General features: G+C 65.8%; 3 protein-coding genes and 1 long non-coding RNA gene across 18 annotated transcripts; 3 read left to right on the top strand and 1 right to left on the bottom strand.

Annotated features, from left to right (window-relative positions):
* Positions 1 to 513: 513 nt before the first annotated feature.
* Positions 514 to 16,050, top strand: LRRC56 (leucine rich repeat containing 56). Of its 9 annotated transcripts, XM_077863725.1 has the most exons (14): positions 539 to 672; positions 1,073 to 1,168; positions 2,764 to 3,002; positions 3,391 to 3,578; positions 5,128 to 5,215; positions 5,976 to 6,036; positions 11,591 to 11,687; positions 11,760 to 11,960; positions 12,657 to 12,840; positions 13,208 to 13,384; positions 13,465 to 13,529; positions 13,735 to 13,880; positions 14,062 to 14,180; positions 15,231 to 16,050. In XM_077863725.1, the coding sequence occupies exons 4-14, from the start codon at positions 3,402 to 3,404 to the stop codon at positions 15,566 to 15,568; spliced, it is 1,653 nt and encodes a 550-aa protein (XP_077719851.1). In that variant the 5' UTR covers positions 539 to 672; positions 1,073 to 1,168; positions 2,764 to 3,002; positions 3,391 to 3,401; the 3' UTR covers positions 15,569 to 16,050. The 9 variants fall into 9 exon arrangements, with proteins under 9 accessions (XP_077719857.1, XP_077719856.1, XP_077719855.1 ...); XM_077863731.1 differs by lacking the exon at positions 1,073 to 1,168 and having other exon boundaries at positions 514 to 672; positions 11,760 to 11,867; positions 12,708 to 12,840; XM_077863730.1 differs by lacking the exon at positions 1,073 to 1,168 and having other exon boundaries at positions 514 to 672; positions 11,760 to 11,867.
* Positions 16,019 to 22,032, bottom strand: LMNTD2 (lamin tail domain containing 2). 7 transcript variants are annotated; one of them, XM_077863722.1, is made up of 16 exons: positions 21,498 to 21,666; positions 20,933 to 21,000; positions 20,354 to 20,561; positions 20,123 to 20,275; positions 19,625 to 19,712; positions 19,335 to 19,490; positions 19,003 to 19,074; positions 18,834 to 18,922; positions 18,290 to 18,585; positions 17,788 to 17,899; positions 17,484 to 17,673; positions 17,294 to 17,398; positions 17,010 to 17,206; positions 16,691 to 16,860; positions 16,546 to 16,598; positions 16,019 to 16,293 (listed from the first exon to the last, which is right to left on the bottom strand). In XM_077863722.1, exons 3-16 carry the CDS (start codon positions 20,539 to 20,541, stop codon positions 16,162 to 16,164), a joined length of 2,001 nt encoding a protein of 666 aa, XP_077719848.1. In that variant the 5' UTR covers positions 20,542 to 20,561; positions 20,933 to 21,000; positions 21,498 to 21,666; the 3' UTR covers positions 16,019 to 16,161. The 7 variants fall into 7 exon arrangements, with proteins under 7 accessions (XP_077719848.1, XP_077719849.1, XP_077719843.1 ...); XM_077863723.1 differs by lacking the exon at positions 21,498 to 21,666 and adding an exon at positions 21,677 to 21,822 and having other exon boundaries at positions 16,020 to 16,293; XM_077863717.1 differs by lacking the exon at positions 21,498 to 21,666 and adding an exon at positions 21,677 to 22,032 and having other exon boundaries at positions 16,021 to 16,293; positions 20,816 to 21,000.
* Positions 19,312 to 20,558, top strand: LOC144292849 (uncharacterized). The gene is made up of 2 exons (XR_013360239.1): positions 19,312 to 19,750; positions 20,359 to 20,558. It is a non-coding gene; the product is annotated as an uncharacterized LOC144292849 (long non-coding RNA).
* A 219-nt stretch (positions 22,033 to 22,251) lies between the features above and the next one.
* On the top strand, positions 22,252 to 24,856 carry RASSF7 (Ras association domain family member 7). The gene is given in 7 exon segments (XM_077863716.1): positions 22,252 to 22,380; positions 22,905 to 23,030; positions 23,218 to 23,927; positions 24,008 to 24,136; positions 24,212 to 24,251; positions 24,254 to 24,293; positions 24,376 to 24,856. Coding segments are annotated over 6 exon segments (1,230 nt in total). The 5' UTR covers positions 22,252 to 22,380; positions 22,905 to 22,906; the 3' UTR covers positions 24,563 to 24,856.
* The last annotated feature ends 2,126 nt before the right edge of the window (positions 24,857 to 26,982 follow it).

Below are 26,982 nucleotides of genomic sequence, written 5' to 3'. Positions count from 1 at the left end.
AGCATCGTTTGATCCCGCCCCAGGGGTCTCGCTGGGCCGCAGCCTCGCCCCTCTCCTCAGCCTCCCCCTGCAGGCCGGCCCGCCCAGCCCCCTAGCCCGGAGGCTCCGGCCCTGCAGACGCTTGCGCGGGGCCCAGTTAACGATGGGCCCTCTGCAAACCAGCCCGAAAGCTGCCCGAGGGCTGCGTGCCGACGGCTCCCCCATCCGGAGCGCGAACACGCACACCCCGCATCTTTTCCAGACTTTCAAAAAAGACGTGGTTTCGACATTTTATTTTAAATTTCAAAGTAGTGCATCAACACACCGTGCTTGTTTACAAAAAGGAAGAACGGTGCAGCCCGCAGGACGCCCAGGCTGGCCCCGCTCTGGCGGCCCTGCCCGCCCTCCCGTCCTGCCCCCTCCGGTGCCGGCGCGCGCTGTTCTCGTGGAGCCCCTCCCACTGCAGGCCGTGACCTTGGCGGGCCCCTCGGGGGGGGGCTGCCCCGCCCGCACACATCGCCGACAGCACGTGCCGAGGCCGTGGCCGGTTGGCCGGCCCGTGCACTGCGCGGTGGCTAGGACAGAGCCCGGCGCCCGCTGACGCGCACAGACGCGGAGTCAAGGAGCGGCAGTGAAAGCGAGTGGCGGCGTCCCCCGAGAGCGCGGACACCCCAAACCCCTCCCGGTGTCCAGGTCTGTATTTCCCTCGTCTTCGGGGGCGCTTTCCTTTTGTTTTGGCATCGCCACCCTTAGAGGAGGGGGTCCCTCCCGCAGGGCCAGGGCCGGGAAAGGTGGGCGCTGGGCTCCGCCTGATAACCGCCTTCGCGGGCGCTGACACCCGGCCGGTCCGCGCTGGTCCCCCCGCCCGGTGGGGCCTCACCTCCGCCCCGGCTCCCTCCCAGCCCACGGGAGCCCACGACGTGGGGCCCTACCCTCCGGGCCCCGAATGCGCCCGCGGTCGCCCCGCCCCCGGCCTGCCCTAGCAGCCGTTGCTAAGGGGCGTGGCTCGACCGCGGAGCCTCGGAGAGTCCCGCGGCCTCATGAATATTTGAGCATTCAAATAATGCCCCGGCCCCGTTGCCATGGCGCCCAGGGCCGCAACCCCGCCACCGGAAGAACGACCCCGAGTCGGAAGGCGCGCCCCGCGGCGGAGGGCGCCCGGCCCGTGGCACCGAGACCGACCCCTTTGGTGAGAGCCCAGCACACCTTTGGGCCTGGGGCCTCAGGCCTCGCTGCACCTCCCCCGTGCCTGGGGGGAAACTGAGGCCGATGGCTGCTCCAGGATGAAGCAGCAAAGCCAGTGGGGGCTCAGCGGTACCCCCAGATGTCCAATCTGGTCTCCAGGGGCTCAGCCCACGACCGGTAGCCGGGCTCCGAAGAGTTCCCAGGCCCCAGGGTAGGAGGGACTCCAGGCTCTGCCCCTGCAGGAGAGGGGGAGGTGGGGACCCAGACTCCCTTAGTGGGGACCTAGGAGAGACTAGGCCCTGCCCGCAGCGCCCCTCCCTCTGCAGCGAAGGGGGGAGGCGTGGAGTGGACCCAGATTGCTGCTGAGCCAGGCCAAGGGCTGGCATTAGCCTGGGCCACGGAGGCAGAGAGGCCACCCGAGTGGCAGGCAGGGTGGCCGCAGGGCCCCGCGCAGCATGGACAGGTCCAGCCAGTGCATGCACGTGAGGGGACAGTGCACGTGCAAGCTGCAGCCAGCGACCCAGGCCCTGCTCCTTGGACCCGAGACTTTTGGGGCCGGATGGGACCGTCCGCTGGGCCCAGTCCAGGGTAGGACCGCTGGTCGGCTGCTGTGAGGCACAGAAGGAAAGGGCGGCGGGCTTGGCCCTTCATGCTGCCCACGGGCCTCCTGGGGCTGCAGCCGGACCAGCCCCTGCACTCCCCACACCCCAAGGCTGGCAGGCCTGGGATGGGAGCGGGCAGCGTAGTCCCAGGAGGCACGTGCTGAGGTCCCCAGCCAGGCTTGGGGCTTTTCGCCCACTGGAGAAAGGCAGACGGCAGAGGAAGCTTCTGGAAAGAAATCCTGGCTGGAGACCCGATGAGTCTGTATGGTGGGGCTCACCTGCATGGCCTTCACCTCCTTGGATCCCCGGTGTATGGGTCACCTTCCAGATGAGGCCACTGAGGCACACAGAGCCCGCGCAGCACCCCTCCAGCGCCTCTGTCAAGGCCCAGCTGGCCACCCCCCAGCCCAGGCACGATGGAGAGGGTGCGGCTTGAGTGTCTGCAGGGCCCGAGAGATGAGAGCAGCACTGGCGTGTGCACGCGCCACACAATCCCTTCGGAGAATCGGGGGGAGCCTCTCTCCCGTGCGTTGCGGGCGCAGGAAGTGAGCATCCTGCCTGCCCGGGCCCCGCAGCCTGGGGCTCGCTCAGCGGAACGCGTAGTAAAACACAGAGGACCCCAGAAGGAGTCAGACTTAGGCGGAAAGTCAATCCAGGAAGGGCAGGAGGGGATACAGGGCAGGAGTCAGTGAGGCCTCAACCCACACTGGGGGGCGTTCCCAGAACATTCCAGGCGGACTTCCGGCTCTACCCCTGGACATGATTCTGGGATCTGGGGTCAGGCCAGGCATCTGCATCTTTAAGGAGCAGTACCAGGTGAGCCTGGCGCAGGTGTCCAGGGACACGGGCTCCCGTGGAGCCTGGGGGTGAGGGGGCTTGGGAAGGACAGGGTGCCAGGCGGCCAGCCCATGAGAGTCCAGAGAGGCAGACCTGGGACCCCTTTTGCAGAGAGGATGGTCAGTCACCACCCGACTGTCTTCCTCATCAACCCGTCCAGGTGCCCCATCAGGATGATCCAAAGGACCTGAGGGCCGGTGCCTACACTGACAGCCCCAAGCACCTCCACACCTGCCCACTTCTGCCCTGTGACCTCCTCCCTGCCTGTCCCAAGTCCCCTGGGCACAGCGACCTGGCCAGGAGGCCACGCCAACTCCCTCCTGCAGGTGCCACCTGGAGACACATGCTGCCTCCGTGCCTGGATGTTTGACCCATGGTGGGAAGAGGCAGTGCCTCCAGGTGAGGGGGCTCAGTGGGTGGAGGGGTGGGGTGCTTGGGAGCCTGGTCCCAGGCCCCCAGGTGTGGAGACACACACACAGGGCCTGAGCCAGTGGCTTGTTGCCGGCCGCGGCTGACGGAGCGAACGTGACCTGGGTCCAAGTGGCCCCCTCAGGCCCACAGCCTAGGCAGGACCTCCGAGAGGGGAGCCTGGGCCCAGCACCCCCGCTGCGGACCTTGGAGGATGGGGTGCCCCCAAGCCCGCGGGCAGGCTGAGACTGAGAGGCTGAGAGGCCATCAGAGCCAGGCAGGAGGAACCCCACAGGCTTGCCGTGCGGGGTCACCGCCAGGCTGCGAGTGCGAGCAAGAGCCGAGGCTTCGTAGCTCTGCCCTCGGCCTCTCCCAGCAGGTTGCATGTGAATGGACCAGGCCTGCAACAGAGCCCACGGGCCGTGGCCTGGCACAGCCGCTGTCCGAGTGCGGGAGCTGGGCTGGCAAGGACCGTACAACCCTCGGCCACAGAGCAAGGACCCGGGCAGCCGTAGGGACAGCCATGGCGAGCGGCTGGTACAGGAGTACCTGTCACCTGCCCGACTGGTGAGCGCTGGGGGGCTGGGGCTCAGGCCGCAGGGGTCTGCATGGGGCACCACTGTTCCAGGCCCGATGTCCAGCCAGCCCTCTGGCCTGGATGAACGCTCTCAGCCCTGCGGCGTCCTCAGGGCCGCCCCAGGCATCGGGGACAGCGAGGCAGGGAGGCTGGCAGGCATCGCCCAGTGCACCTGTGGGCCAGGCGTCAGCAGCCGCTCCGAGAACCGCTCCGGGAGCCAGGGAAGCCCCTAGTTGGAGCAGCTGCTGCTCTGGGGGGAGGCCGGGCGGCAGACCGTCCAGGTGCGGGGCGCACAGCAGGTGCAAGCTGCCAGGGCTCCCTGAAACCGCGGGCTAAGTAGGGCGCCCTGCACCCAGGGCAGGCTGTGTAAGTGGGCTCCACCGCGGGGTTCTGCTCGCTGACGGGGGCAGCTGGTGAGGCTTTCTCCCAAAGCCCCCGCTCCCACCCTGGGGCCACCAGGACACGCGGAGCCTCGTGACTCCGGTTCCCACCCGCAACCTCTCCGGGCAAGTCGGCGCCTCACGTGGTGGGGGCCACGCTAAGGGGCCCCCCAGGTACAGCCCCCCCCCCACATGCGGAGGGAAGCCTGGCTGCCCGGGGTCTCTGCCCCACCCACCCCCAACGGCTCTCAGAAGCCTCCGCACAGCCTCATCAGTGAAGGTGGAAGCAACTCAGGCCCGGCCCCCGCCCCACAATGCAAGCTGGCTCCTGCACGGGCGGCCCTCCCGTGGGCCTGCAGGCCCAGGGCTCCCCGCTGTCTTGGGCCAGTGCGGACCCCACCGGGACGCCTCCCAGCCGCTCCTCAGCAGCCCTGCTCCCACCCCAGGGCACAGGTTCGCCGCTGCAGGCCACCTCTCTCCCACCTGCCCTGGGGCCCTGTGTCCCCCGCACATGTGAGGCCTGGGTTCAGACAGCCTGGGTGGGCTCATGGGAGGGCCAGCATGCCCGGAACTTGGGGGATGCTCCCGTCTTGGGCCATCCTGGAGCCACAGGGAGACCAGGCTGCAGTGACAACAGCCTGACTCTGAGAGGGCACCCGGGGCACTGGCCCACCTGTGCATGGAGCGGGCTGGGGACGGCGCTCCCTGCCGGGGACAGTGGGACAGGGAGGGTCCAGCCTGGCCACACAGGGAGGGCCAGGGGCAGGGCACCGGGAGGGCAGTGAGCCCCGCCACACCCTGGCTGGACCTGGAGGTGGACCCAGCCTCGCCACCCAGCCGGTGGCTCCACACACCAGGAGCTGCGGTAGCCGCGGACATTCCAGGTGTTCACGTGCGTCTCTGTGTTTCGTTTCCTTTTCATTTTGTGTTCATTCACGGTGGGGGGGGGGGGCAGGGCCCAACGGGGGGCACTGCAGGAGTAAGCAGCACTCACGTCCCCCCAACCCGGTGCTAAACCCACCGTTCCACCATTGAGTTGTTTTGTTGTGGGACCTGTTGGAACAGCATCTGGGCAGCCCCACAGCCGGAGGCAGAGGCAACCCTGGGAGGGAGTGACCACTGTCCGGTTCCAGGGCTCAGTCCTCATCGATTTCTGCAGCGGGCCCTGGCCCAGGTAGATGACCTTGGACTGGTGAACATGCTGGAGATGTGTGTCAACACCCGTGAGAACAGCCTGGGGAACTTTGGTGAGAGCCCCTCCCTGTCCACACCCTGCTGCTGGCGAGTTCAGACTTCTGTGGGAGGTCCCGTCCACTTGAATGCTGCCAGAGAAGCTCTGGTCTTTGGACCACTGCCCTCCATGGGCCTGCCCTGCACCCCACAGGCACGCCCTGCACCCCACGAGCCTGCCCTCCACCCCACAGGCACGCTGTGCACCCCACGAGCCTGTCCTGCACCCCACAGGCCCATCCTACACCCCACAGGCATGCCCTATACCCTACGAACCTGCCCTGCACCCCAAAGTCCCATCCTACACCCCACGAGTCTGCCTTGCACCCCACAGGCCCATCCTACACCCCACAGGCATGCCCTATACCCTACGAGCCTGCCCTGTACCCCACAGGCCCATCCTACACCCCACAAGCCTGCCCTATACCCCATGAGACTGCCTTGCATCCTACAGGTCTGCCCTGCACCCAACAGGCCCGTCCTACACCCCACAGCCATGCCCTACACCCCATGAGCCTGTCCTGAACCCTGCAGGTCTGCCCTGCATCCAACAGGCCCATCCTACACCCTCTGCAGGCACGTCCTGGGCCCACAGGCCCCCCTGAACCCCTCTTTCCAGGGATCAGGACTGTCCCGCAGGGTCAGTGCCCTGTTCTTCACAGGAGCTGCCGCTGGGGCTCCGACAGCCATGGAGCACAGAGGCAAGGGCCACCGATGCCCCGGGGGGTGCAGGGAAGGGAGGGGAATAAGGCCTTGCCACCCGCCTGTGGCCCACAGGGAAGCACCTGCCCAAGCTCAGCCAGCTGAAGCTGAACGGCAGCTGCCTGGGCTCCGTGAGGTGAGTGCCCCTCTCGGGCCTGGGGGCGGGGAGGGTCCCCACGAAGAGGCTCCCGGGTGACCTGCCGTCTCCGCCTCCCGGCCCTCGTGCCCACCCTGCCAGCCTGACCCCGGGACATGTAGCTCGTGTGACCGACCCCCCTGTTGGGCGGAGGCACCTGCTGAGGGCGACACAGGCCACCCAGGGCCCGCGGTCAGCGTCAGGCCGGTCACCCCAGGCTGTGCGGCCGACAGGGTCTCCAAGGACCCACTGTGGGGTGCCTGGAAGGTGCCCCCGACCTTCAGCAAAAGGTCCCCAACCAGCAAAGGGTGTGTGGTGGGGGCCCCCACACCGCCGAGCCTTCAGGGGTGGGCATCCCCACACCGGGGGGGCAGGAGCCGGGGCGTGCTGGGGCCCATCAGCCCCGCGGGTGAGCACGGCCTCGCGTACAACCCAACAGCATTTTAATGATCAACTTGAAAGACAAAATTCGAAACTAAGGACCGATGAACGTCCTCCGTGTACCTCACTGGCTGGAAAGAACAAAGCGGAAGCACAGTGGGGCCGTTTTAGGTGTTCAGGCAAAGCAGGCCGCACGGAAACACGGCTGGTTTGGGGTGCCTGGCGGGAGCAGTCAGCACAGCGTCCGCCTCTCGGTTTCAGCTCAGGTCATGATGTCAGGGTCCTGGGATCAAGTCCCGTGTCCGGCTCCGCGCTCAGCACAGGATCCTGTCTCCGTCTGCCTCTGCCCCTCCTGCTAGTGCGCTCGCTCTCCTGCTCTCGCTCGCTCTCTCCAATAAACATAAATCTAAAGAACAAAGCGGGCAAGCAAGCACTGCTGGTTCTATGTAGCCAGGGCCAGCCAGCATGAGGCGGGGGATTCCAGTCGGAGTTCTAGAAAGTTCTCCAGGTGTTGTAAATGGGCTCCAGGCACCCAGTCCCGTCCAGGTGAAGCCGTAAAGATCCTTATCAAGCAACCTCAAAACTGCCCTCTCGATCCTCCTCACGGACGCTGCTACCTATCAGATAAGCATCGAGGAGAATTTAACAGGACACTTGAGGATCTGGAAATGGAAGCAAAGAAAACTGGAAGGTCACCTGTCCCTCGGTGTGTGGCCCCAAGACCCAGAGCGGGAAGCAGCGCTGCCGCCCCCCAAGGGTCTAGATGCGGGCATCTGAGGCACACCGTGCTCGCGCAGGGAGGCCGCGGCCTCACGGACGGGGCGACACCTTTCTGGGCTAACGACGACGGAAAATCGCATTTATTCCTTCCCCGTTAAGGCACAGATTCGCTCGGAGGAGAACAAAGTCCGTAAAGAGCATATGACACGAGGATGAAGGTCACGAAGGCCCGTGGACGGTGTCATAGAAGCAGGAAATACGACACACCATTTGTGACGACACAAAATAGTCAATTCCAAGAACGGTGACTCGATGGTAAATGGCAAGGACACGCGCTCTGCCCCTGGCCGGCAACAGCGAGAAACGCAGCGAGCCCTGCAGTTCTTTCTGTTCTCAAATCCCGAAGCTCAGCCGCGGGATGTTTGCAAACGTCCACGGGTTGAACGTGGACAACAGTTCGGAAGAGGGAGCTGCTTGGACGTAACGGTCCCGCGGACTGAGCTCAGGACTAGCCTGTGACGCTCCAGACGTTAGGGCTCCTGTCTCGTGGTTTCTGGGCCCTCAGCCAGTCTCCCCAGCAGGTGCCCCTCTATCCTCATGTTCCCCCGCCCCGGGCCTGACGGCTTCTGCAGCCGCAGGCCCTGGCACGGGGGTCGCAGGGGGCGGGCGGCCTGAGCTGCAGACACTTACTCTTGCCTGGTTGTGAGGTGGACGTCGAGACCCAGGCGGGCAGCGCTGGCTCCCCCCGCATTGTGGGTGGGAACCCCCTTTCCTCTCGCCCCGTGGGGCTTTGCGGGCGATTTCCACGTTCCTGGGCTTGTAGAGTGACCCGCCCAAACTCTGCCTTTGCGATCGCAGGGCATTGGCGCCGAGTGTGTATCCGCGTCCACGTGTCCCCTTCTGAGGACACCAGTACCCACCCCACCATGAGCACCCACCTGAGCTCCCGATAGGGTCTCGTGCTGGACGGCTGGCGGTTAGGACGGCTGCATGTGCGTTTGGTGGGGCTGTGGGCGACACGATTCACCTGTAACAGGGGAAGTGCCCTCCTGTGAACCCGTAGGAACAAGCGGGTTCCCAGCACTCCTCCTGCGTCAGTGTGGGCAGGTGGTCGCGGGTGTACACTGTCCTACACCAGCCACCGGGAAGAGGATGGCATGGGGACGCGCCTCCCCACCCACCCCACTGCCGCCCAGCCCCGGGCAGGACCCCAGCCCCCTGTGAAACCGGGGATCCCTGACACCAGGAATTCCCACGTTTATAGTGTCTTTATGATCACGAATGAGGTCCCGTTCCTGTTGTGTTTTCTGGGTGATTATCACAGATGCAGACAAGCATCCTGTGGATGGAGACATTCTGCAAATCAGCGAAACCTCACGGAGCCTTACACACGGGTCTTATATCTGCCAACATCGTGTCTTTATTTTGTCCCTAGAAATACTGCCAAACTCACATTGATTCGAGGAGTCTGTTAACTCCATTGGGGTTTCAGCGAGTTAGGAGGCTTGCCTTTCACTTCCCGGCCCTGCTCCTTTTCCTTACTTTCTGGCGCCAAGGGTGGACGACAGGCAGCTCGTGCTCGGCCTTTTATCCCCAGGGCTGTGTGCATGAGCTCCTCTGCACGGCGGCGACAGGGCCAGAAAATGGTACCGTCCCTTCCGGCCATCAGTGCGCAGGCTCCGGGGCCACCGCCACCTGATACCACGCCAGCAGCAGCGCTACCCGGGTCACCGCAGCACCTGATACCCTTTGCTGGCAGTGATTGCCTGGGTGCTCAGGGACGCCCCTCAGAGCCCCGGCGCCGTGCTCCTCGCGTTCTGGGATCCAGGCCAACTCCTAGGCTGCTTCTCCCTCTGCTTGTTCTTTTCGGCTGCTCTAACCTTGAAACTTTTTTTTTTTAAGATTTTATTTATTTATTCATTTATTCATTCATAAGAGGCAGAGACACAGGCAGAGGGAGAAGCAGGCTCCCCGCAAGGAGCCCGACGTGGGACTCGATCCCAGGTCTCCAGGATCACGGCCCAAGGCATATGCTCAACCACTGGGCCACCCAGGTGCCCCTCTCCTTGTTCTTTTTGCAGTTTGCTTCTGTCCTTTTTCCAGCTCCTTGAGCTAAATGCTCAGCTTAACTGTTGTCATCCTTCCAGGTTTTTTTTGAGAAATGTTTCGAAAGATATAAAATTGTCTTCAGGTACAGCCCCGGGCAGGGTCCACAAATTTGGCACGCTTTGTTTTTTGTCATCACTTCTAAGTATTTGGTAATTTTCCTACTTAATCTGAGAAGAGCCGGAACCTGTTATTCCCAATCTTTATTCTTCTATAAAAACGGAGCGCCCCACTCTCAGCCGGGCTCGCAGCCGCCCAGCCTCCCCCGCCGCCGGGTCCGGCCGCGTGCCTTGGGTGCGAACCACAGACTCTGAAAACAAAGGGAATGAAACCACGGTCACCAGCTAGGAAATGAAGACAGACGAGAGGAATACTGCAGGAAACCCAGTCAAGGAGAGATTGCACAGGAAGGCAGGAAGGACCGCGACGAGCACAGGCCGCCGCCGTCCACGCTCGTGACTGTGACCGTTGCAGGAGGAAACCGGGGTTGTAGAACAGAACAAATACTCAAGGATCAAAGGAAACTCATCAGACATAAACGAAACCTTTCAACTACAGACGGAAAGAAGAGAATGAAAAGCGGGCTGCCAGCGGTCCCTAATACAGCTACCCGGGTCTTTACCCCGGAGAGGTGAAATTCGGAGGCGGCCAAGGAAAGAGACCATGTCTTCTTCTTCTTCTTTTTTTTTTTTTTTTAAGATGTATTTATTTATGATAGACATAGAGAGAGAGAGAGAGAGAGAGGCAGAGACACAGGCAGAGGGAGAAGCAGGCTCCATGCAGGGAGCCTGACGTGGGACTTGATCCCAGGACTCCAGGATCGCACCCTGGGCCAAAGGCAGGTGCTAAACCGCTGGCCACCCAGTGATCCCCAAGACCACGTCTTCTTTTAAGAGGAAGAGGAAGGAAGTCTTCCTTGGGCTCCTCCACGGACACGCGCACAGCAGAAGATGGGACCGTGGGAAGGAGGCCTGACCCCAGACTTCAAGGCCCAGCCAGCGTTTCTGAATGAGTTAGAGACCCGGAGTGGTTTGATTAGCACCCGCCCCCTTGAAGGGGTTGCTGGACACGATGTCAGCCAATTAAAAGATGATGGGAAAACCCACTCACGGCAACAGGCTGGGGCACACGCGAAGTGTCCCGAACTGAATGGCAGAGGCCAAGCTGGCCAGGTGAGGGGTGTGCGCGCTGGGCTGGGGTCTGAGGGCATCATTGCATGTCTCAAGGAGGGGGCAGGGGACGAGCACGGGCACATGGGAGCGGGGCCATGAGGAGGAACGTGGGGAGACCATGCGGCAGGGACAGGGGAGACCGCGGGCCAGGGCCTGGGAGCCATGCTCGGCTCCACCCCCAGCGACTGCCCCCCACCGGCTCCTCCCTGGGGCGGGGAAGCCCCAGCCAGGGCCCCCAGGGACCTGCTCTTCCAAGCTGGGCTCCACACCCTCCTTCCCAGTCCGAATGCCCGAGAAGCTACTGCGAGTATAGTCAGAAACCTTGGGGTACCCGCGGCACGGAAGGGAAAAGGCAAAACACGGTCCCAGAGGAGCCCGGACCACCCAGGGAAGGGAGTCAAGCTTCCAAATGTCATCGTCCGAGATGAGACACGGGAGATGTGGCTTCTTGGTATCTTGCAAACAATTGCAGGCCCAAGGAAAGATGCGAGATCCTGAAGGCGCTGCGGCGCGGACGCGTGAGGGCCACGAACCGGCCACGTACAGTGGCAGAGCAGTGCCGGAAGGAGAAGGAGGCCCCAACACCTCCTCCAGGACGGGCACACCAGCGGCAGAGCTCCGGGCCTCAGCCTGGGGACGCAGGCGCAGTGCAAAGCACACACCCTCGAGAACATCCCAGAAGCCGGCGGGAAGGAAAGGGACACAGAGGACAAGAGGAGCCTGCGGGGCGGGGCGGGGGGGGGTGGCAGGGACAAGGCCACGACAGGGGCCCGGGCGAGGGTCTTGCAGGCACAGCTGGCTGCAGGAGGGCTGCAACAGGAGGAAGCCATCCAAGAAAGGCCAGAGGGATGGGGGAGGGAGGGAGAAGCCCCCCAGGGTGGACCCCATGGGCAAGGGCCACAGGCAGCAGGTGCGGCCCCAAGTCATCCAGCACCAGGGCAGCACCACCCACCCCGCCCCGCCCTCCCCGCTGCGGCAAGGAGGGAAGGCAGGGGGGCAGCGGCTCTGGGGCCCCTAAGCCTGCAGGCGGCCTCCCACGGCCACGGGTCACCGGCACCCTGCAGGTGGACAGGGCCACGCGTGGGGGGTGGATGGGCGCGGAGGGTCTGGGCCTTCACGGACAGGCGTGGCCTCCAGCCCAGGACAGTGCTGACCAGCTGACCTGCCCTCTGCAGAGACCTGGGCACCTCCCTGGGCCGCCTGCAGGTGCTGTGGCTGGCTCGCTGTGGCCTGACTGACCTGGACGGCGTTGGCTCCTTCCTGGCCCTGAAGGTGGGTTTGGGGTGCCCTGGGCTGGGGAGATGGTGCCAGGCCCTGCCCTGGCTGAGCCCCCTGCTGTCTCAGGAGCTCTACGTCTCCTACAACAACATCTCAGACCTGAGCCCGCTGTGCCTGCTCGAGGAGCTAGAGGTGCTGGACCTGGAAGGCAACAGCGTGGACGACCTGGGACAGGTGCGCTACCTGCAGCTGTGCCCGCGGCTGGCCACACTCACTCTGGAAGGCAACCTGGTGTGCCTGCGGCCAGGGCCCAGCCCTTCCAGCAAGGTGTGTGTGCCGGGCACCCCAGCAGCGTATGCACAGTACGGGGAGGCACCCTGCGCCCCCCCCACGGCCCCAGGGGCCTCTCTGCCCACCTGCACCCCGTGACTTGTTCACCATCAGCTCATTCTCTTCTATCGCTGGAGAACTTCTGGGCCAGGACCAGACCCCACAGGGCCCCCCACAGGGCCCCGCAGGGCCCCGCGCACACCCGCCATGCCCCCCAGCCCATACGGCACCCCCATGAAGTGCATGCACGTGACACATGAAGCCATGCATGTCTGCGCAGAGAATCACACACCCACCCCTGTACAGGCCCAGTCCAACGGCCCCTCCATCCCCCACACGCCCCCGTGTGCCCTATGTGGAAATGCACTCCTTCCTCCTGGGCCCGTGCACACCTGGAGCTCACACTTGCTACCCTCCTGGCCTCGGCTGGATGGTGCCAGCGCACAAAGCTGCCCAACCCCTGGACCCTGGCTGTAAGCCAGAGAGTGAGATCACACTGGGGGAGAGCGCGGGGTTCCCACAGTCCCCCCTGGGAGCCAAGAGTGACCCAGGCCAGCCCTGGGAGGGTGGGGCAGCATCACCAACCCTTGCTCCCCGGCCTCGCCCTACGGAGGTCTGGGGAAAGCAGCCACAGGACAAAGCTGGCCTGAAGGCCCCCCGGACCCAGGCCTGCCCGACCCGTCCACCCTGCAGGTGCCCCGGGGCTACAACTATCGGGCAGAGGTGAGGAAGCTCATCCCCCAGCTGCAGGTCCTGGATGAGGTGCCGGCTGCACACACCGGCCTGCCGGCCTCCTGGAAGCTGGACCAGGACTGGCTCATGGTGAAGGAGGCCATCAAGGAGGCCGGTGTCTTCGATGGCCTGCTCCCTGGGATGGGTATGCCAGCCATCCACCCGCCCTCTGGCAAGGGCCACCCCCCCAGCCTGGAGACCTTACCAACAGAGCCCCAGAAGAGGGGGCACCCCCACCACCCCCAGGGAGAGAGCTCTGTACCCTGGCTCCCCCAGGCCTCCCGAGATGGACGGCCACATTTCCTGCCCCTTCCAGGCTTTACCCTTGGGCTCCCAGAGCCCGGGATAACCTCCCCGTGAGCAGCACCTGGGGGGCGTGTGGGCCTCCAGACACACAGATGTTGGGTGGCAGGGCTCCCTGTCTGTGGACAGTCTTGGCCGCGGGTGGGGTGGTTCTTGGGTGGGCCAGTTCGCGGGGGTTTCAGTGACCTCTGATTTTGACCCCCGGACAGATCATCCCCATGGAGCCAACATTCAGAGACTCAGCTCCGAGCTGTTCTTGCCTGACACCCAGCCTCGGGCCCCCAGGCCATGGCCCCTCTCCCTACTGGTCCCTGGGGGTCCCCTGCCTGAAAGCCTGCTTCCCAGGGACCCAGCTCCAGAGGATGACAGCAGCAACCTCACCCACGGTAACTCACCGCCCTCGGCACAAAGCTGACCCTGCAGCCCCTCAATGCCAAACCAGACCCAGCCACACCCTCGTCTGTAGGTGCTGGCCGGGTCCTCTGCGGGAACCCCACCAAAGGCCTGCGGGAGCGCCGACACCAGTGCCAGGTATGCCCTGCCACCCGCAAGTGGGTCAGGACTGCAGTGCTACCCCAGGGGCCCAGCGAACTGGCCTGGCGGTACCCTGCCTGCAGGCACTGCTGGCCACATGCCCCCGCTCTCCCACAGCCAGAGACGTCCTTCCATCTGCAGGGTACTCCCCACCCGGCCCCCTTGAAGACTGTGCCCCCAAACCAGCCCTCTGTCTCCCCAGGCCTGGGCAGCACCGGAGCCGCTGCCCCCACACAGGCTGGAGGACTCGGCTATGAGTGCCTCTATCCCAGGGCCTGACCAGACAGACAGCAGCGGCGACCTCCTGGCCTTGGCTAGGCTTCCGGCCCACAGGGAGCTGGGCCTGTGGTGGGTGCATGTCCTGGCTGCTGGGAGGTCATGGCTGGGGCTGCCTTGGTACCCAGGTTGGCTGGAGGAGCTGGCCGTGGGGGCCTGAGGCCGGGGGATCGTCCCAGGGTCACACTCATTTGGGATGAGCTCTAAGGGCAGGGCGGCAGCCCTCTCTCCCCTCTAACCCCCTCTCTGGTAGGTCCCTGGAGTCCCAGCAGGAAGGTGCCACGGCCTCCGGGGGTCCACGGAGGAACCCTGAAGAGCAAGAGGACAAGTCTAGGCCCAAGACTCCCTCCGGCCCCCCGTGCCTGGCCCCAGGTATTGAGAATGATCCCACACACGGCCCCAGACCAGCGTTCATCAGCTGGGGCCCCATCCTCAGCTGGACTCGGCGAGGGGCTGTAACAGGGAGGTCCTCTCCTGGGGGGCTGCTTACAGGCGAGGGGTTCCAATCCCTGAGCCCATGGGATCAAAGGCCACAGCAGCTGGACGGAGGGGTGTGAGCAGGGAGTCTGGACTGAAACAGAGGGCAGGCCCACTGGGCAGGGAGCAGGGCACAGGCCCACAGAGGGGAGAGGGCACCAGACAGGCCAGGAGACCGAGGCAGGGAGGTGGCTACGCTTACTCTGCACAGAGGCCTGTGCCAGGCTCAGGACACCGGCTGCAGAGTGACCACGGCTGAGTGGAAGACCTCTCACCCAGCAGAGCCCAGGGAGGCTTCCTGGAGGAAGGGTCTGAATTGACTGGTAGAACCCAGTGGGCAAGCCTGGGAAGGGGCAAGCAGGGGCGGCAGGTGCACAGGCTTAAAGGGGGGCTGAGTGGCCCTCCTGTGGCTGGGGAGTAAAAGGGCCAGGAGGGAACAGGGGCACGGCAGGCAAAGCATCTGGCCTTCCCCGCGCTGGCCAGTGCAGGGAGGGGCTGGAGGGGGGTCCTGGGGGGTGGGGGGAGAACAGGCAGGGCAGCAGGGTGGAGCAGTGACAGACAGTGGGGACTCAGGAAACAAGGGGTACCGGAGCCTCCCACCCCAGGCCAGGGCCAGGTGAGACGTCCGGTTTGCACCGATGGGGGTGCCAGGGGCTCACTCGACGCAGAGGTTTAGGACCTGGCCCAGGGCCACCCTTGGTGATGGGACCCAGTGACCCAGAGCCAGAGCCCAGGCCAGAGGTGGGTCTGGCCCCAGCAGCCCAAAGTCATGGGGCTGTAGAGCCACACTTCCCAGGGGAACCCAGGAATGCAAGAGAGGGCTGCTGCCTTGGGGTGGGGGCAGTGAAGGGCTGGGGGAGAGACCACAGTGGGCACTGCCAGCTTGCCTGTGGTGACCCCCACCCTCTGGGGCCCCTCGTCTGACAGGCTATCTTTGTTTTCCAGAGCCTTTCAGGACCTTGGGCTGTAACCTGATCCCCTGTCCCCCCAAGATGCCTTCTGATTCTAGCCACAGCTCCTGGGGGGCCACAGGCCTGCAGTTCCAGAGGCGCAGGCTCAGAGCTCTGTGCAGCTTAGGGCCTGGCCTGGGCCAGGGAGCTGGCCTGGGGCAGGGGCTGGCTGCAGGGACGGCTCTGAGAGCCCTGGAGGTGACCTCAGGCCCAAGCCCTCGAGCCCAGGGATGTCCAGGCCCAAAGGCAGCACCAGATTCAGCAGCCAGAGTCCCTGGCCTGCGGCGCATGCTGCACCTGAACCCTATCACCCCAGCCCAGGCCCCCCCCTAGTGTAGCCCCCACCCCCCCACACTGCCAAGCTGCCCGGGACCCCATGTGAACTCTGACTTCAGGGAGCCCGGGGCTTCTTGGGGAGTGTGTGGGACTGGGTAATGGCTTGACACAGGAGAGACCCTTCTTGGTGGAGGGGAGTCGGGCATAAGAAAAGAGGCCAGGCTGAGCGGGTCAGCTGCCCACTCCTCCCACGGGGCCTGGCTTCCCAGGAGGAAGGGGCAGGGGCAGGCCTGGAAGACAGGCTGGGCCCGCGCCCGGGGGGTGGGGTGGGGGGGGCGGTGGTGGCGGGCCCCAGCAGCGCCCCGGCAGGCCCTCCGGAGGCCAGGGTGCAGCCAGGCCTCCCATCCCCGGGCACCGGTGCGGCTCCTCGCCCACGCGGGACGGGCGGCCAGCTCCCTTCCCTTGGGGGGAGGGACCCCAAAACCAAGCGAATCCTTTTTGACTCCGGTGTACATAAACGCGGTTTACTTCGTTGGTGACGTTGGTTCAATATATGATGCAGCTGGCACGGCCTGCCTCCCACGACTCTCCCCCAGCGCCGCCCCTCGGTCCGGGCACCCAACCTCCGTGCCCCGCACCCCCCGCACCCGCTACACCCGTACGTTAGGGCCCGCGGTGACCGGCGGGCAGGGCAGGAAGCGGAAGCCGAATCTGCTTTCAGCCGTGCTCTGCACCGAGAGCGCCACCATCGGGCAGCTCCGGTCCACGGTTTTCCTGCACACCTGCGGGCGCCGGGGGTGCGGGGCGGGAGGAGGGCGTGGTCGCGAGGGGCGGGGCATGCGGGAGGGCGTGGTCAAGAGTGAGCGAGGGGCGGGGCCAGGGCAAGGGGCGGGGGCAGGAAGGGCGTATAGGGGCGAGGCGCAGAGGGGGCGGGGCAGAGGAGGGCGTGGGGGTTCGGAGTGCGGGGGGCGGGGCGTGGAGGGGCGCGGGGGGCGGCGGGGCTCCGGGCACAGCCCGCGCACTCGCGCACTCACCAGGACCCTGGGCTCCTTCCTGGCCTGGCGGTCCTCGAGGCACAGCCCGGTCTCTGCGAGGGGCAGTGACCGATGGGGTCGGCCGGCCTCCCCCTCCCCCTCCCCCTCCCTGCCGGCCGCCGGCCCTCCGCGTCCGCGTCCTCACCGGGGATGGCGGGCAGGCGCTCCGGCGCGCGGGTCCCGGTGGCCTCGGGCGGGCGGAAGAGCTTGCTGGCGCTCTGCCGCGGGAAGGGGCCCCGCGTCCCGGTGGGGCGAGGGCGTCGTGACACGCGGAGCCCGCCCCCCGAGGGAAGGGCGGTCCTGGACGGAAGGGGCCTGGGGGGGCAGGGCGGAGGCCTGGAGGTGGTCTTGAGTTACGGGGTGGGGGGCGGCCCCAAGGGGACTGGAGCTGAGGCTGGGGAGTGGTCCTTCGCAGGGACTCTGCGGAGGCCGTTTTTGCAGGGGGGAGGCTGGGAGGTGCTCACCGGGGCCTCCGCCGTCTGGCCCGGGGCTCCCGCGCCCTGCCCGCACGCGAGTGCTGGGTCCCGGGCATCTGCTCCAAGGTGGCGGCGGCAGGCGCGGCCTCTGGGAGCGGGAAGCGGTCAATGGACAAGTCGGCGTTGTCCACGAAGATCCTTGAGCCGCGGGACACGCCGTGGGGGGCCTGATACTCACTCAGGACCTGTGGGGCAGCCGGGAGGGGCACGAAGGTCACCCCCACGACGCGGGGCTCGCCCCCACCCCGCCCCCGACTGAGATGCATACTCACCTCGCCCTTGGGGTTCAGGAGGAGAGTCACGCATCCTCGGTTGAAGTGGAATCCCAAGGACGAAGGCAACTGCTTCTTCGTGCTGCGGGGCCCCTCACCCCAAACCTGGTGCACGCGGCAGGGGGGTGGCAGGGTTAGGAGGGAGGGGGTCCCAGCGGCGCTGCAAGGGTTCGCAGGCAGCGGGGCGCACCGTGACGTGGTGCCGAGGCGCCAGCAGCGTGCCCGGGGGAAAGCGGTACATGCACACAGGGAAGTCTTGCACAAGCTGCTGCAGCGTGAGGCCACTCAGGTCCACGGTCTCCTCCAGCGACTGGTTGAGGACACGTACAAACCTGTCCCGGCGGCTAACAGCAATGATCTTCAGGCAGGAACCCGTCGGGCTGGGCAGGGAGCAGGGAGGGTAGGGGCACTGCAGACAGGCTCGGGCACTCTCCCCCGGCCGCCCCCGGTAGCAGACCCCCTCCTGCTGTGGCCTTGCGGGGTCACCCCCTCACCTCCAGCGGCGCCTGGGAGGCCCGTGCTCTGGACCTGCACAGGGCTCCCCCGTCAGGACAGTCTTGCCAGGCTGGTCCTGATGGGCTTTCCGGAGATCCGGGGAAAGGAGACCTGTTGGAAGGGGCACCTCCAAATGGAGCATCCACTGGGGACATGTCATGCGAGGCCAGACTGACCTGCAGCACGCTGAGGGTGGACTGGGGAGAAGAACAGCTCCGGGGGTCCGATCCAGAGCAGGAGGGATGGCGGGACCCTGGAGGCTGAGGGAAGCAGGGGGATAACTCCAAGAACCAGGGGCAGGGGGTGGTACTCCCGTGAGGGTGCCTCCGCAGCAGCAAGCATCACCCGAGACCCCCCTGGCCCCAGGAGTGAGACCAGAGAGGCCCCAGCGGCCTTGCCCCAGGCTGCTGTGAAGGTCAAGCTGTTGGGGGACGCTGTGTAGGGCTTTGGGCTGAGATTATGGCCCTGCGGGGGGGGGGTCATGGGGGAGACCCACTCCACCTTCAGTCTGTGTCTGCATTTCCCTGCTGAAGATCCTCGAGTGGGCCTCGGTGGGCTCAGAAGACTTGCGGCCCGGCGAGCGAGGCGGGCGTCCTGTCACCTTCCGCACTCGGCATCGCGCAGCCAGCTGGCCACTGCTGGAGCCAGAGTCCGTGCCCCCTGAGCTGCTAGTACCCACCAAGGGCAGGGTACTCCACTCGACACTCTTGAGACGCTGTTCCATGTGTCGTCTACGCAGCTCCGAGCCCCACTCACCTGACAGTGACGCCTCTGGGGGTGACAGGGGCCGTGGGTGCCTGTGGGCCACGGTTGGCTGATCTGCTCGTTGCCCGCTGGCTTCTAGCCCCCCCAAGGTGGGTGGGGCAGCCAGGGGCCCGGCCTGGGGAAGAGCCTCAGGAGCCCTTTCCCTTCACCATGAACCTCGCCCTCTGCAGGTGGGAGAGCTGCCCTGGAAGGTGTAGGGGACTCGGGCCAGGACACCTGGGGTAGACCTTGGGGTCCACCCTCCCCGCGCCCCTGGGGACTGCCTGACTGGCACAGTTACTTTTGGTCTGAGCTGCACTCAATGTTGGTGAAGAGGTTAGGATACCGCTGGGCAATGCTGTTCCAGTCCACATCCTCCAGCCGGAAACCCTGGCCGGGAAGCAACAGGCATGTGGCCCTCCCTTCCCAAGGGGCTCCAGCTGTGAAAGCTCGTGAAGAGCCTCGCTCACCTCCCCGGCGGAGGGGCCCTGGTCGCTCTCAGGGAGGTCGCTGAGTTCCAGCAGGGTTTCTGCGGTTACCACCTGCCAGAGGGGAGTGGAGGCCAGTGGGCAGGCACCACGGGAAGGAGCCTCTCCCCTCTGACCTCACCGCTCCTGAGGCCACACTTGCCCTGCGTTCTTCCCAACGGCCCTGGGGGTGGGGCGGGGCTGGGGTCGGGGGACAGGCTTCCCAGGCAGGCCAGGGCTAAAGCACCTGGAGGGGAGACCCTGGCTGTCCAGGGGAAGTCCGAGGACTGGGGAGGGGACGCGGGAGGCAGGGCGGTGGGCTGAGGGGAGCTTACCTCCACACTGCCTGTGGAAGATCGCAGTATGCGACCCACCCAGGAGGAGCGGGCCAGCTGCAGGAGGCAGGACTTCTGGAAGGCCTGCAGCTCAGCCTCCAGCTGCTGTATGGTGGTCGCGGTCTGCAGCAGACGTTCCTCCAGCTGGGACTTCTCCTGCTCCAGGAGAGCGCAGAGGTGTGCACAGTCTTTTCCAGGCACTGACCCCCACGGCCAACCCCTGCCTGGGCCCTGATCCTCACCCCAGCTTGTGTCCCCCGCCCAACTCCCTGATCCCACCTGCCCCTCACCAGCTGGGCCTGTTCCTTCTGCTTTTTCAACTCCAGAGTCAGCTTCTGATCCTTGTTCTGCAGGAACCTTTCCTGATTGCGTGCACCCCTGGGGGAAGGGGCGATCTCAGCAGCTCCCACCTTGAGGTCAGCAGCCAAGGAGGGGGGATGGAGGGGCTCCCCTTCACTGACATTGGGGGCCCAAGGGCCCAGAGTTCCACTGGGCCAGGCCAAGTCCAGCTCTGGGAGGTCTGGCTTGTAGGTGGGGGTCTAGGTCCAGTGGCTGTAAATGTGTTCAGAGTTAGGGTCTGGGTACATTCAGAGCATATTCGCTTTTTCAGGGTTAGGGTGGGGGGTGAGGGTCCAGGTGAGGGTTAAGGCTAGAGGTACGGTCAGGATAAGAATTAAATTGGAGTGCTGGTCAGGCCCAGGGGTTGGGGATAGGGTCAGGCGAAAACCAGGAGCTCCGGCCAAGACCGAGGCTGGGTGGGGCTGCGGGCCCAGCACTCTGCTGCGCACCTCTCAGGTGGGATCCCAGCCACCTCCTGCAGGACATGGCAGTGCCGGGCATCCGGGCGGTTCTGGATGGCCCACCTCAGAGCCTGGATCTCTAGTTCCCGTTGACCCCAGAGCAGCCGCAGGGCGCGAGGGTCCAGGGACTCAGGGGTCAACCTGCAATGCCAGTGATCAGGCCCTGCACTCTGGCTGACCAGACCCATGTGGCTGACCACCCCTCCCTCCCTCCCTTACTGCAGGTTGGTGGAGAAGACCACCCGTGAAGAGCTGGGCTTCGTGTCCTGTGGGCACTTGGGAGCCACTGGGTCTTGGAGTGTGCCAGCCGGACGCTCCCGGGGGCCATTGACCAGTGCTTGGCCCACAAGGGATAAGGGGGCCTCTTTCTTGGCTTCTTCAGCCTCTTGGCAAGACTCAGGGGCCATTCCTGATGTTCCTGGGGGAGCTGAGAGGATGATGTGGCTGTCGTCCTCGTGTCCCATGTGTGGATACCCCTGTGGGGCTCTCCTTATGTGGCTGCGAGTGTGTGCCCACGTCTGACAGCCCCAGACAGCACCACTTCAAAGAGGCACATGTGTGCAGGTGTGCACACGCACCCCACGGGACACTGAACTGCTGGTCATGTGTACACCCGTGTCTGTGTATTTCTGACCAGGACAAGGCAGCAGGTCACCCCCTCGCCGCCCCGCAATGTGTCACCTGGGCGTTTGCACATTTCCTGTTGTCCTCCCCCTATCATCCTTGCCTTCTAGGACCCGAGGTCCTGGTCCTTTGCCTGTGATGCCCCCAGGCCCAGGCCTTACCCCCAACACTCACCTGAGGCCTGAAATCCAAACAGACCTAGGGAAATAAAGGCTCTATAGTGTTGCCATGGATACCAGCACCTAGAAGGGGAGGGGCTGTTTGTTACCAGGAGCTTCCAGGGAGACCCCAGAGCTCTACGACCTGGGCCCACCTCCTGACCCAGCCTGAAGGAGAAACTCTGAGAGGCGGGGTTGTTGCCCAGCTGGCCTTAGCAGGCCCGGGGGCCCAGAGTGACCAGCAGGGCCTGCCATAGTCACACACAGTGTGCCACCCCAACCAGCCTTGGGGAGGCTCCCACAGCCTGACTATGGCAGCGGCGGGGGCATTGCTGCCCGTGTATGGGGGCTTGCCGGGCCCTCACCTGCTGCGACCCCCCTCCTGAGTGCTTCCCGCAGCCTCTCGGCACTCAGAGGCGGATGCCCACCTACGTAACCCCCAAGCCAGGAGCCTCCCCCTCCCCAGTCCATCTCCACCACCTCGGGGAGCTCTAGGGACTCTCAGAACCACAACAGTTCCCTCTGCCCAGAACAGAAATGAGGCGCCAGACCTGACACAGACCGACGCCTTCCAGCCTCACCCCGCCCCGCGCTCATTCACCCCCGCTTTTCTGTAGGACTTCCTGTGCTGGGGAGCAGGCGGGCAGGAGGACCCCCAGGGCCCAGCGTGCGGGAGCGGAGCAGGCTCGGAAGGCCTGGTCCCGGACAGCACTGAGGTGTCCTGGTCTCGGCCTCCCCAGGGCACGGGGTGCGGATGTACCCGTCTCCAGGGGCTGCGGGCAGGAAGGGGGGGAGCTCAAGGTCTTTGTCTGGCCGGCCCGGCCCTTGAGGGCGGCCTTCTCCCCAGCAGGGCGGTCGGCAGGGCTGCAGCCGGAGAAGCCAGCGCGCGCCAGCCTCCCGCAGGGCTCACCGCTCCCCGACCCACGAGGCCCGCGCACCCGCCCCGATGGAGGCGGGGCGGTGGGACCCCAGCCCTGGGCCCCCGGCGGCCCCTCCGGGTGCAGAGGCTGCGGGGTCCACGCCGGAGCCCCTCCCTGGGCAAGAGACTCATCGGGCCCGAGGCCCCCGAGGGAGGCGGCCCGGGACACCTGTCCCACGCGCCGCCGCGGGCCGGGGACGCGCTTCCGCGTGCTTCGCGGTCCTGGGGCGTGCGTGGACCAGGCTCGGCCCGCCCCTCCGCCCCGCCGAGCTCCGCCCACACCTGGGCGCCGCCGGGGGCGGGGCGGGCGGGGAGCCAATGGGAGGGGCGGGGCGCAGGCGGGGGAGCCAATGGGCGCCGGCGCAGGGCGGGCGGGGCGGCGGCGGGAGCCAATGGGGCGGCGCGGGGCGGGGCGCTCGGGCTGCGGGCCAATGGAGTGGCGAGCCGGGGCTCGCCCGCGGCGCTAGAGGCGGCAGGTTGCGGCGGCGCCGGGCGCCGGGCGGCAGCCCGCGGAGTGTGGGTCCCCGCGGCAGGCGGGCGCCCAGGTGAGCCGCGCGGGCCCCAGGTCCTCCCGCGTGCGGGCCGCGGCCTCGGGAGGCAGCCCCGACGAGAGGGCGCGGGCTGGGCGGCCGTGGGGGCCGCGCCGCACCTGCAGCGGCCCGGGGGCGAGCGCGGCGGCTGGCGGGAGCGGGAAGGGGCCCCGGGAGCCGCCGCGTGAGCCGCGGGGGAGGGGGCGTTCCCATGGCAGCGGGGAGCCGCGTTCGCTGCGGGTGCCCTGCGGTGCCCGAGGACGGCGTCCCGCGGGAGGGGCCGTGCCCTCGGAGCCAGGTGAGCGGGGAGGCAGGAAGTCCTGGACCTGGTTAATGGTTCGCCTTGTTCCGGTAGTGGGGCGGGGCGAGAGCGGCCTGCGGAGCGGGGAGCTTCCAAGTGCTGCTGGAGGGGCAGTGGCTGGCGGCCGGGGGGCTGGTCTCACTACGTCCACCCCGACAACGGGCACGGGAGAGCCGGCCGGACGAGCTGGGGGCAGGCGGGGCCTGACCCTGAAGCCTCTGTCCTCCCTGCCGGACAGGGATGCTCTTGGGGCTGGCAGCCATGGAGCTGAAGGTGTGGGTGGACGGCATACAGCGCGTGGTCTGTGGGGTCTCGGAGCACACCACCTGTCAGGAAGTGGTCATCGCACTAGCGCAAGCCATAGGTGAGTCCTTCCAGGCACGGTGGGCCGACAGGTGGGCCTGAGGTGGGCCTGGACCCGGCCCCTGCCCCCGGGAGGGTGGGGCTGGCTGCTGATCCCCCTGCCCTCCCCCAACTCCTCAAGCCAGGTGGACGGAGGGTGTGTGCCATCGGGGGAGGGACGTAGGCTGATCCGTGTTCTCCTACCCCAGGCCAGACGGGCCGCTTTGTGCTTGTGCAGCGTCTCAGAGAAAAGGAGCGGCAGCTGCTGCCTCAGGAGTGTCCGGTGGGTGCCCAGGCTACCTGTGGACAGTTTGCCAGTGATGTCCAGTTTGTCCTGAGGCGGACAGGGCCCAGCCTCGCTGGGAGGCCTTCCTCAGACAGCTGCCCCCCTCCCGAGCGCTGCTCAGTCCGTGCCAGCCTCCCCTCGAAGTCCCGGCCGGCGCTGGGCCAGGAGCAGCGCAAGGCACTGACCCTCAGCCTCGGGTGCCCTGGGCTGACCAGCCCCGCGCTGCCGGAGCCTGTGGCCCCCGTATCACCGATGCCAGGCTCCTGCGTGGACCTGCAGGGCCTGGAGCGCAGGGTGCGGAGGAACGCGGTGGAGCTGGGTCAGGAGGCCTTCTGGGAGCAGGAGCTGCGGCGGGAGCAGGCGCGGGAGCGTGAGGGGCAGGCGCGCCTGCAAGCCCTGAGCGCCGCCACCGCCGAGCATGCCGCCCGGCTACAGGCCCTGGATGCCCAGGCCCGTGCCCTGGAAGCTGAACTGCATCTGGCCTCGGAGGCCCCTGGGCCGTCCTCGCCCACAGCGTCGGCCACTGAACGCCTGCGCCAGGACCTGGCTGCCCAGGAGCGGCAGAGTGCGGAGGTGCAAGGCAGCCTGGCCCTGGTGAGCAGGGCCCTGGAGGCAGCCGAGCATGCCCTGCAGGTAAGCCCACGGGCCCCCGAGCCCCTGCCCATGTTGGGGTTGGGCTCAAGGTCGGTCCCCTGAGGATCCATGTGCCCCAGGCCCAAGCCCAGGAACTCGAGGAGCTGAACCGGGAGCTCCGTCAGTGTAACCTGCAGCAGTTCATCCAGCAGACGGGGGCTGCGCTGCCACCACCCCCGCGGCCAGACAGGGGCCCCCCCAGCACACAGGTCAGAGTGGTCCTGGAGGGAGGCCGGTGGGGGGGAGGCCCGGCCGAGCTCCAAGCTGACCTACTCTCCCCGTAGGACCTTCTGCCTCCGGCCAGAGAAGAGCCCCTCGCGAGAACCGCCCAGAATCCCACTCTAGTGTCCAGCCTGAGCCCAGAGAGTATGTCTGCCTTCCCCCCTTCGGGCGGGACAAGGTCTTCCTGGGGCCTCCCCAGGCCCCTCAGCCTATGTCCTTCCCACAGTTGCCCCAATGAGGGAGAACTCCTGGAGGTAGTGGCTCCTGCCCCGGAATGGACGTCCACTGCCAGCCCCGCCCCGGGCTCCCATGACATGAGCGAGGACAAGGCCAGCCCGGCCCGGACAAGAGAGTGGGCGGCCCCAGAGGTCTCATTCCCCGTGCAGTGGGGTGCCCTGGCGCCCTGGGCCTGAGACAGAATGCCCCCGAGCCTGGGGTTTCCGCTGTGGGGAGCAGGGGGAGGCTGAGGACACCTGCCCTGGCCCTTGCCAAGCCCACCAAGCCCCCTGGAGAAGGGGGGACATTCAAAATTCGTTACGCCTCAAGGGCCATGGCTCCTTCCTGGGGTGGAAGATGTGTAGACACTGCTCCACCGGTGGGTGTGTGCTCGCGTGGGGGGGGGACCCTTCACCATGCCCGTGCACATGCACAGGTGTGCTGCCTCCCCTCCCCCAACCTTAAAACCTCAATAAATTGCCCCAAATGGCTTGAGTGTGTCCTGAGGCTGCACTGGACAGAGTCTGTGGGGCCAACACTTGAGACCAGCCAGGGTCACAGGGAGTCCCCCAAACTATCTGGGGCTGGCCACAGCCAGGGCTCTTGAGAAGGAGGTCTCTCAGGGACCACTGGTCAGTGGGGTCCAAAGCTGGGTCTTGTAGGGCCTCAGATTTCAGCTCCTGCGCCTATCCATCCCCAGGGGCTCTCCTTGGCCGCCCAAGCCTGGGTTGGAGGTTGGACAGTGTGGGCCTTACAGCAGCCTCAGCCCTGCCTGGGCGTCTGTGTGGACCCTCTCTAGTCTGCTTCCCTGCCTCTGGCCTACTCCAGGAGCAAGAACTGCCACCCCATTGGGGTGGCTCCTGGATGTGAGGACTCAAGGACGTGCCAGACCTGCCTATCAGGTTTACTGAGGTTTACTGCGAGCTTGTGGGGGCGGGTCCCCAGACTCCTGGTTGGCCAGGACCAAGGAGCTTTGCCCAGAGGAGTTTTGTAGGTCCCTCCGCTTCCCAGGTGGGTGTGTAGGCCCTGCTGTGTTCCTGCAGCCTTGAAACTAGGGCAGAGAGATGTCCAAGTCATGGTGCTCATCCTGATCCCGGGTGACTGCGGGTGTGGTGGGCTGCGGGTCCCACCTGTGAGCACTGCAGCTAGTGATGGTTAGAACCCACGGGCTCGGAGCAACCACTGGGGAACAGGTGGAGGCACCCTAGATGATGGCAGTCTTTGTGCTGAACTTTGGGAGTGACCGAGCCCTCTGGAGTGGCTCCTGAGCTGGGCCTGGTGTTCCCTACTTTTTTTGGGGCCAACTGTAGGGGACATGAAGTCCCGAGTAAGGAGCAAGGAAGCCAACCAGAGCACAGCTGGTGGGGGCAAGGGGGTAACTAGGAATGGATACTTCCCGCCCCAGATGGGACGGGAGAGGGAGCCACTGGACAGGCCAGGCAGCAGGAGGGGGCTTCTGGCCCAGACTCCTCACTCCAAGGCCCTCAACCCCGCTTGGCTCCTACCTCGGGTCCCACCTGAGCCCACCATCTACCTCACAGCAGCCCATGACTGACGGGGCCAAATGCCAGGTCACATGGGCGTGTAGCCTGGACTGCAAATGCTGATTGTGTCGTGCCCTGGGTGGGCGAGCTAGGGCTAGGGCAGTCGCCACCAGGTCCAAGGGGCCTGCTCTCCCCACTCACAACCCTCACCTGTGCTCAGGAAGGTTGGGTGTACCTTGGGGCACCTGCCCTGAGCCCCAACACAGGGTCATCTCCGCAGCTGAGCGCATTGGCCAGCACAGGGCAGAGCCAGTGCTCGCTGGGGATGAGCCCGTGCCCTCCGGTGTCTTGGGCTTTCCCACTCCCAAAAGGAAGCAGTCCCGTTGCTGGCAGAGCTTGTGCACCCCTGGTCTCCTGTGTCTGTTTTCAGGGAACACCTGTTCCTTGTGAAGACCTCACCAGGGACCTGTCCCTGGGCTCCTGCTTGTTGAAGAAGCCTTGGAGAGGTCCTCAGTGGCTGCTGCACTCCGAGGTGGGGAATGCAGAACCTTCCTCCTCTGTGGCTGTTGCAGGTGGCCCAAATCCCACATCCCCAAAAAATTGCCAGAAGTGCTTCAAATCACTAAGCAAACGCTGGAGTTGCTGAAAAGTTTACTTTGGAGCTTTAAACTGCACTCTGAAAACAATCTGCGAGCTACGCGGTGCTGAGAGGACTGGCTCCCCGCCCCCGGCTCCCGGCACGCGCGCGCGCACACACACACACACACACACATCATTCCGGGGCAGGGCAGGACCAAGCCAGGTCAGGCCAGTTCCCCAGCAAGGTGAGACAGGACCCCGCTCGGTGCCACCGTCACTCTGCAGGGCCAGGCCAGGTTGGGGATGGCACTGGAGCCCCTCCCGACCGCAAAGTTCCCGCACGACCCCCCCTGTAAAATACCCTGTGGGCTGGCTGAGAACACTGGGGCTCACGGGGCCAAGGCCACCCACAAGCTCCCCGTCACCTGCAGAACCTGGCCCTGCCAGGCCTGCTGGGTGTGACCCCCAGTACACCCACAGTGACCTTCAGGACACGGTCTCTCCACAGGTGAGTGAAGTCCATGTAAGGTCTCACCTAAGCCCGCCTCTCCCTC

This window comes from Canis aureus, chromosome 21 (assembly GCF_053574225.1).
Source record: "Canis aureus isolate CA01 chromosome 21, VMU_Caureus_v.1.0, whole genome shotgun sequence".
NCBI classification, from domain to species: Eukaryota; Metazoa; Chordata; class Mammalia; order Carnivora; family Canidae; genus Canis; species Canis aureus.
This window is presented reverse-complemented; position numbering and strand designations above follow the sequence as displayed.

Coding starts and splice junctions, on each gene's coding strand:
- LRRC56 (XM_077863724.1), top strand. CDS start 3,402: ATGGACCAGGCCTGCAACAGAGCCCACGGGCCGTGGCCTGGCACAGCC. Junction 11,961..12,656: donor GGCCCAGCCCTTCCAGCAAG/GTGTGTGTGCCG, acceptor TCCACCCTGCAG/GTGCCCCGGGGCTACAACTA. Junction 13,530..13,734: donor AGCGCCGACACCAGTGCCAG/GTATGCCCTGCC, acceptor CTGTCTCCCCAG/GCCTGGGCAGCACCGGAGCC.
- LMNTD2 (XM_077863717.1), bottom strand. CDS start 20,855: ATGATAGGGGGAGGACAACAGGAAATGTGCAAACGCCCAG. Junction 18,586..18,833: donor GAGTGCAGCTCAGACCAAAA/GTAACTGTGCCA, acceptor CGTGGCCCACAG/GCACCCACGGCCCCTGTCAC. Junction 16,294..16,545: donor GGAAGGAGCCCAGGGTCCTG/GTGAGTGCGCGA, acceptor CGGCGCCCGCAG/GTGTGCAGGAAAACCGTGGA.